Source organism: Papio anubis, unplaced genomic scaffold, assembly GCF_008728515.1.
Source record: "Papio anubis isolate 15944 unplaced genomic scaffold, Panubis1.0 scaffold1971, whole genome shotgun sequence".
NCBI classification, from domain to species: Eukaryota; Metazoa; Chordata; class Mammalia; order Primates; family Cercopithecidae; genus Papio; species Papio anubis.
In genome coordinates this window covers 1-8,958 of record NW_022161990.1, presented here as the reverse complement: position 1 = coordinate 8,958, position 8,958 = coordinate 1, and the positions used below count along the sequence as shown (strand labels likewise).

At 32.6% G+C, this 8,958-nt stretch overlaps 1 protein-coding gene across 1 annotated transcript; it reads left to right on the top strand.

Moving 5' to 3' along the window:
* Positions 1-14: 14 nt before the first annotated feature.
* Positions 15-8,441, top strand: LOC116272785 (deleted in azoospermia protein 3-like; the record flags this gene model as incomplete). The annotated part of the gene is made up of 3 exons (XM_031661590.1): positions 15-2,030; positions 4,383-4,454; positions 8,370-8,441. Coding segments are annotated over exons 1-3 (258 nt in total), but the record flags the coding sequence as incomplete, so codon positions are not given.
* Between the last annotated feature and the right edge of the window lie 517 nt (positions 8,442-8,958).

The window sequence follows — 8,958 nt, the reverse complement described above, 5'->3', positions numbered from 1 at the left end:
GTAGAGTGAAATCAAATTATTACCCACTTTTTAGAGCACAGAATTCCAATTATATTTTTATTTTAGCTGGCTGTTTCACGATAGTAGTTCTCTGGATCCCTTTTCATATATATGACTATATCTGTGACCTATAGTTATATCTATGGTAATAAACTGAAAGAGATAGTATCTTTGAGATTTCCACGATGCCAACTCCAGAAAATTTGGAAAAAGGTGAGGGTTTATACATAAAAGTTACGACAACATCTGAGACTAGAAACATAAAGTACTTACGTTTTCCATTCTATTTTATTATAATACAAAAGGACACAGCAGGATATATACTTTAATATTGTGTTTCTCATGTGTTTTTGAAAATGTGTAGGAATATTTTATTAGTTTTGGTTTCCTGTTTTTTTTTAAGATGCCACTATAGTGTCCTGTTGGGGAACAAAGGGGTATGTTGTCCTTCAGGTTAAGTGAAATAGCCACACATATACTTCCTGTTCATTCTTGATATTTTTCCAAGTCATATAAGCCTTTAAATATTTTTAAATGGTTCTTTATATTAATATTTTATTTCCTTTTTTTTACTTTCTTGTTAACCCAATTATAAACTGCAATGGGAGCAATAATGCCTTTTTCTCTCTCAGTTTTTTTGTGTTCTTAAGCAATGGCTGGTCCACATAATGATAGACTATATAATCAAAGAAAGGTAGTGTTAGTGTGGCTTTAGAATTCGCGTGTATCTGCCTAGAATCTGCATCTGGCTTTACCAGCAATAGAAAATTTGTTGAAGAGAAACAGAAATGTTTTGCTGTTAATTACTCTTAAATAAGAATAGGAAGAAGAAAGAGTGTTGCCTCTAACACACCCAAGCTGCTTTCCACCCTCCTCCCCATATAACCAATTGCTATGCTTTCAGTTTAGCAGTTTATCTAGCTATTCTTTATTTGCAGTAATTTCCACATGCCTTCTCTTATGCTGACTTCTGGATGTATTCTCGTTCTGGAATAGGTAGATTTCTGAGGTGTTCTACTATATGTACATAAATCCCATGAGTTTCTGACCTCTATCCTCTCTGATCATGGTTGCATTGAAATTTAAAGTAGGATTTGAATACTGTATCACTTATTGGTGATGAATAACGTCTATATTCTTCTTAGTTCATTTTATTGAGGTCTTAGTTTAAAAGATACTTTCTTTGATGGAAAATAAAGTAACAAAATAGCGATGAAATATTTCTTCAGTGGCTCTCCTTTGTTGACATATTTCCGTGTACTTGAAACGTGTAGGGTATACCTCTTCTTTTTCCTTCTCTGAACAATGGCTGTAAAAAATGCCGTACTTGGTTCTGACATTTACTGTGAGCCATTTCTGAATCTGGGTGTATTTAGATATGCTGCTACCTATATGTTTTCAAACAATAAGTAGTTATTGAAACATACAAGACATTGTATTTTCTCTTCTCCAGTATTTGATTATATACTGCACTTAGTTTTTCAGAAGGAAGTACAGGAAAAGCCATAACATCACAGAAGAAGCCATAACATCTGTACAGCTACATATTACCCTATAATATTGTCTTAATACAAAACAGGCTAGAATGATTTTTACGAGGAAATAGCAAATGTATTCATTTAACTTACAGTGAAATCTGTGTTAGTGGAGCCTTATCAGCAGTGTAGGAAATAACTTCCGGGTGTGAATAAGTGCACAGTATAAGTAAAGTAAACTTTGCCTGATGAAATAGTCAATTCTTTTGTCTTTTGTTCCCCCTTTACACCCCAAATGTAGCATTTGACAGAGAATATTTCTTTCTTCATAAAGTCAGCCATTCATTTAGAATTCTGCATTGCTTTATATAGAAAAACAATATTAAAAGGTTTTTATATTTTTGTTATATTGGGAATGATATTTCTTTCTAATTTTAAAAAATGGTTTACCATTTTCTTTTTCTCTGTACCCTTTCTTTTCAGGCATTTCCTGTGTATCCACATTCACCAGTTCAGGTCACTACTGGATATCAGTTGCCTGTATATAATTATCAGGTAATGTAAGAAGGAGTAAAATGATTTGCTTTCACATATTATCGAGACCTTTAACTTGTTTACATTAATTGCCCGAATAGTTGGTCATTTTAAAGTAGTGAAGTGTACCTAAAATTTAAGAAAACACTTAGAATCAGTCTAGAATGAAGACCTCTGTATTATTTAAAAGTAATGGAGTAATATTTTTACAGCAATATACTTGGCAGTAACATTTCTGTAGAACGGTTTTCTGAGATTTGGTGTCCCCTTCTGTATTTCGGAATGTAGTTTTTATCTTTGTTGTCAAATAGCTGAAAGAAACATCCACATTGATTTTCATAAAGTTATTTAGGGAGGTAGAGTGAAATCAAATTATTACCTACTTTTTAGAGCACACAATTCCAATTATGTTTTTTTTTAGCTGGCTGTTTCACGATAGTAGTTCTCTGGATCCCTTTTCATATATATGACTATATCTCTGACCCATAGTTATATCTATGTAAACTGAAAGAGAGAGTATCTTTGAGATTTCCACGATGCTAACTCCAGAAAATTTGGAAAAAGGTGAAGGTTTATACATAAATGTTACGACAACGTCTGAGACTAGAAACATAAAGTACTTACGTTTTCTATTCTGTTACCTTTATTATAATACAAAAGGACATAGCAGGATAAGTACTTTAATATTGTGTTTCTCATGTGTTTTTGAAAATGTGTGGGAATATTTTATTAGTTTTGGTTTCCTGTTTTTTTTTTTTAAGATGCCACCATAGTGGCCTGTTGGGGGGGAACAAAGGGGTTATGTTGTCTTTCAGGTTAAGTGAAATAGCCACACATATACTTGCTGTTCATTCTTGAATTTTTTTCACAGTCATATATGCACATAAATATTTTCAAATGGTTCTTTATATTACTATTTTCTTTTCTTTTTTTTTTTACTTTGTTAACCCAGTTGTAAACTCTAATGGGAACAACAGTGCCTTTTTCTCTCTCAGTTTTTTGTGTTCTTAAGTAATGGGTGATTCACATAATGATAGAGACTATATAATCAAAGAAACGTCATGTTAGTGTGGCTTTAGAATTAGCATGTATCTGCCTAGAATCTGCATCTGGATTTACCAGCAATAGAAAATTTGTTGAAGAGTAACAGAAATGTTTTGCTGTTAATTACTCTTAAATAAGAATAGGAAGAAAAAAGAGTATTGCCTGTAAAACACCCAAGCTGCTTTCCGCCCCCCTCCTCATATAACCAGTTGCTAAAGAGAATGAAAGCAGCTTTCCTTATGTGTCTATCTACTTTATTCTTCTCTAAGTTTATCATTTCGTCTAGCTATTCTTTATTTGCATTGATTTCCAGATGCCTCCTCATATAACATGGTGATTCTGGATGTATTCTGGTTCTCGAATTGGTAGATTTCAGATGTGTTTTACTCTATTTATATAATTCCTATGAATTTCTGACGTCTAATGTCTCTCATCTCGGTTACATTGATATTTAAAGTAGGATTGGACACACTCTATCACTTACTGGTGATAAATAACGTCTGCATTCTTCTTAGTTCATTTTATTTATATCTTAGTTTAAAAGATATTTTCTTTGATGGAAAATAAAGTAACAAAATAGTCATGAAATGTTTCTTCAGTGGCTCTGTTTTGTTTACATTTTTCCATGTACTTGAAACATGTAGATATACCTTTACTTCTTTTACTTTCTCTGAACAATGGCTTAAAAAAAAGCCCTACTTGGTACTAACATTTATTGTGAGCCGTTTCTGAATCTGGGTGTATTCATGAATGCTGCTACCTATACGTTTTCAAACAATAAGTAGTTATTGAAACATGTAAGACATTGTATTTTCTCTTCTCCAGTATTGGATTATATACTGCACTTAGTTTTTCAGAAGGAAGTAAAGGAAAAGCCATAACATCACAGAAGAAGCCATACATCTGTACAGCTACATATTACTCTATAATATTGTCTAATACAAAACAGTCTAAAAGTATTTTTACAGTGAAATAGCAAATGTGTTAATTTAACTTACAGTGAAATCTGTCTTAATGGAGCCTTATCAGCAGTGTAGGAAATAACTTCTGGGTGTGAATAAGCACACAGTGTAAGTAAGGTAAGCTTTGCCTGGTGAAATAGTCAATTCTTTTGTCATTTGTTCCCCATTCACACCCAAAATGTAGCACCTGACAGAGAATATTTCTTTCTTCATAAAGTCAGTCATTCAATTAGAATTCTGCATTGTTTTATATAGAAAAACAGTATTTAAAAGGTTTTTACATTTTTGTTATATTGAGAATGATGTTTCTTTCTAATTTTAAAAAATAGTTTACCATTTTCTTTTTTTCTGTACCCTTTCTTTTCAGGCATTTCCTGTTTATCCACATTCACCAGTTCAGGTCACTACTGGTTATCAGTTGCCTGTATGTAATTTTCAGGTAATGTAAGAAGAAATGAAATGCTTTGCCTTTGCTTTCACATTATCGGTGACCTTTTAACTTGTTTATACAAATTGCCCTCAATAGTTGATCATTTTAAACTAGTGAAGTGTACCTAAAATTTAAGAAAACACTTAGAATTAGTCTAGGAAATGAAGACTTCGTATTATTTAGAAGCAATGGAGCAATATTTGACCTATGGTGCATACTTTGGTAATAATATTGTAGAACGGCTTGAGATTTGGTGTCCCCTTTCATTTCAGGAATGTAGTTTTCTTATCTTTTGCTGTCAAGTAGCTGAAAGAAACATCCACATTGATTTTCATAAATTTATTTAGGGAGGTAGAGGAAACCAAATTACCCACTTTAGAGCAATTTAATTCCAATTATATTTTTATTTTAGCTGGCTACCACTCCATAGTAGTTCCTCCCTGGATCCCTTTCATATATGACTATTATATCTGTGACTCCATAATTATATCTATGGTAATAAACTCAAAAGAGATAGTATCTTTGAGATTTCCAATGATGCCAACCTTACAGAAAAATTTGAAAAAGGCTAAGGTTTATACATAAAAATTATGACAACATCTGAGACTAGGAAACATAAAGTACTTAATGCTTCCATTCTGTTACTTTTATTATAATACAAAAAGGACATAGCAATTTATGCGGTTTTAATATTGTGTTTCTCATGTGTTTTGAAAGTGTGTAGGAATATTTGAATAGTTTTGGTTTCTTTGTTTTTTTTAAGATGCCACCATAGGTCCTGTTGAGGGAACAAAGGGATTATAAGCTTGTCCCTTCAGGAAATAGGGCCACACATACAATTCTTCTGTCTATTCCTTGATTTTTTCCAAGTCATATATGCCTATAAAATATTTTAAGTGGTTCTTTATATTAATATTTTTATTTACTTTTTAAAAATTCTCGCTAACCCAATTGTAAACCCAATGAGAGCAACAGTGCCTTTTCCCTTTACTTTTGTGTTCTTAAGTAATGGCTGGTCCACATAATGATACAGACTATGCTAATCAAAGAAAGCAGGTAATGTTAGTGTGGCTTAAGAATTCAGTATATATCTTCCTAGAATCTCGCATCTGGCTTTACTCAGCAGTAGAAAATTTTATTGAAGAGGATACAGAAATGTTTTGCTGTTAAATCTCTTAAATAAGAACAGGAAGAAGAAAGAGTATTGCTCTGTAAACACCTGAGCTGTGTTTCTTCGTCCTTAACTCTCATATAACAAGTTGCTAAAGAGTATCGAAAAAAGCAGCTCTCTTTATGTGTGTCTGTCTACTTTTATTTTCTTTCTGTAAAGTTTATCATTCTGTCTATTATCTTTATTTGCAGGATTTCAGATTCCTCCCTATATAACTTGGTTGACTTCTTGGAAGTATTCTGGTTCTGGAATGGTGGATACCTGATGTGTTTTTACTTTATATGTATATAAATCCCATGAGTTTCTTGACATCTAATGTCTCTTCCAGTTCTCATACTGGAAATTTAAAGTAGATTTGGAATACTGTATCACTCTATTGGTGATAGAATAACGTCTATATTCTCTTAGTTCATTTTATTGGAGGTCTTAGTTTAAAAATGAAATGCTTTGCCTTTGCTTTCACATATTATCGAGACCTTTAACTTGTTTATACAAATTGCCCGAATAGTTGATCATTTTAAACTAGTGAAGTGTACCTAAAATTTAAGAAAACACTTAGAATTAGTCTAGAATGAAGACCTCTGTATTATTTAGAAGTAATGGAGTAATATTTTGACGGCAGTATACTTGGCAATAATATTTCTGTAGAACGGTTTTCTGAGATTTGGTGTCCCCTTCTGTATTTCAGAATGTAGTTTTCATCTTTGCTGTCAAGTAGCTGAAAGAAACATCCACATTGATTTTCATAAATTTATTTAGGGAGGTAGAGTGAAATCAAATTACTACCCACTTTTTAGAGCACAGAATTCCAATTATATTTTTATTTTAGCTGGCTGTTTCACGATAGTAGTTCTCTGGATCCCTTTTCATATATATGACTATATCTGTGACCCATAATTATATCTATGGTAATAAACTCAAAGAGATAGTATCTTTGAGATTTCCACGATGCCAACTCCAGAAAATTTGGAAAAAGGCGAAGGTTTATACATAAAAATTATGACAACATCTGAGACTAGAAACATAAAGTACTTACGTTTTCCATTCTGTTACTTTTATTATAATACAAAAGGACATAGCACGATAAGTATTTTAATATTGTGTTTCTCATGTGTTTTTGAAAGTGTGTAGGAATATTTGAATAGTTTTGGTTTCTTGTTTTTTTTAAGATGCCACCATAGTGTCCTGTTGAGGAACAAAGGGATTATGTTGTCCTTCAGGTTAAGTGAAATAGCCACACATACACTTCCTGTTCATTCTTGATTTTTTTTCCAAGTCATATATGCCCATAAATATTTTTAAGTGGTTCTTTATATTAATATTTTATTTACTTTTTAAAATTTCTCGTTAACCCAATTGTAAACTCCAATGAGAGCAACAGTGCCTTTTTCTCTCTCATTTTTTTGTGTTCTTAAGTAATGGCTGGTCCACATAATGATAGACTATATAATCAAAGAAAGGTAATGTTAGTGTGGCTTAAGAATTAGCATATATCTTCCTAGAATCTGCATCTGGCTTTACCAGCAGTAGAAAATTTGTTGAAGAGATACAGAAATGTTTTGCTGTTAAATTCTCTTAAATAAGAACAGGAAGAAGAAAGAGTATTGCCTCTGAAACACCCGAGCTGCTTTCTGCCCCAATCCTCATATAACAAGTTGCTAAAGAGAATGAAAGCAGCTCTCTTTATGTGTCTGTCTACTTTATTTTTTTCTAAAGTTTATCATTTCGTCTAGCTATTCTTTATTTGCAGTGATTTCCAGATTCCTCCCCATATAACTTGCTGACTTCTGGAAGTATTCTGGTTCTGGAATGGTGGATACCTGATGTGTTTTACTATATGTATATAAATCCCATGAGTTTCTGACATCTAATGTCTCTCTTCCAGTTTACATTGAAATTTAAAGTAGGATTTGAATACTGTATCACTTATTGGTGATGAATAACGTCTATATTCTTCTTAGTTCATTTTATTGAGGTCTTAGTTTAAAAGATACTTTCTTTGATGGAAAATAAAGTAACAAAATAGCGATGAAATATTTCTTCAGTGGCTCTCCTTTGTTGACATATTTCCGTGTACTTGAAACGTGTAGGGTATACCTCTTCTTGTTTTTCCTTCTCTGAACAATGCTAGGAAAAAAGCCCTACTTGGTTCTCACATTTACTGTGAGCCATTACTGAATCTGGGTGTATTCATGTATGCTGCTACCTATATATTTTCAAACAATAAGTAGTTATTGAAACATATAAGACATTGCATTTTCTCTTCTCCAGTATTGGATTATATACTGCACTTAGATTTTCAGAATGAAGTACAGAAAAAGCCATTACGTCATAGAAGAAGCCATAACATCTGTACAACTACATATTACACTATAATACTGTCTAATACAAAACAGTCTAGAAGTATTTTTACGAGGAAATAGCAAATGTGTTAATTTAACTTACAGTGAAATCAGCAGCGTAGGAAATAACTTCCGAGTGTGAATAAGCACACGGTGTAAGTAAGGTAAGCTTTTCCTGGTGAAATAGTCAATTCTTTTGTCATTTGTTCCCCCTTCACACCCAAAATATAGCACTTGACAGAATATTTCTTTCTTCATAAAGTCATCATTCATTTAGAATTCTGCATTGTTTTGTGTAGAAAAACAATATTTAAAAGGTTTTTACATTTTTGTTATATTGGGAATGATATTTCTTTCTAATTTTAAAAAATGGTTTACCATTTTCTTTTTTTCTGTACCCTTTATTTTCAGACATTTCCTGTTTATCCACATTCACCAGTTCAGATCACTACTGGATATCAGTTGCCGATATATAATTATCAGGTAATGTATTTATTTATTTATTTATTTTATTTATTTATTTTTTATTATACTTTAAATTCTAGGGTACGTGTGGATAACGTGCAGGTTTGTTACATATGTATACTTGTGCCGTGTTGGCGTGCTGCACCCATCATCTCATCATTTACATCAGGTATAACTCCCAATGCAATCCCTCCCTCCTCCCCGCTCCCCGTAATAGGCCCCAGTGTATGATGTTCCCCTTGCAGAGTCCAAGTGATCTCATTGTTCAGTTCCCACCTATGAGTGAGAACATGTGGTGTTTGGTTTTCTGTTCTTGCAATAGTTTGTTGAGAATGATGGTTTCCAGCTGCATCCATGTCCCTACAAAGGACACAAACTCATCCTTTTTTAGGGCTGCATAGTATTCCATGGTATATATGTGCCACATTTTCTTAATCCAGTCTGTCACTGATGGACATTTGGGTTGATTCCAAGTCTTTGCTATTGTGAATAGTGCTGCAATAAACATGCACATGTATGTTTATTGCAGCACTAT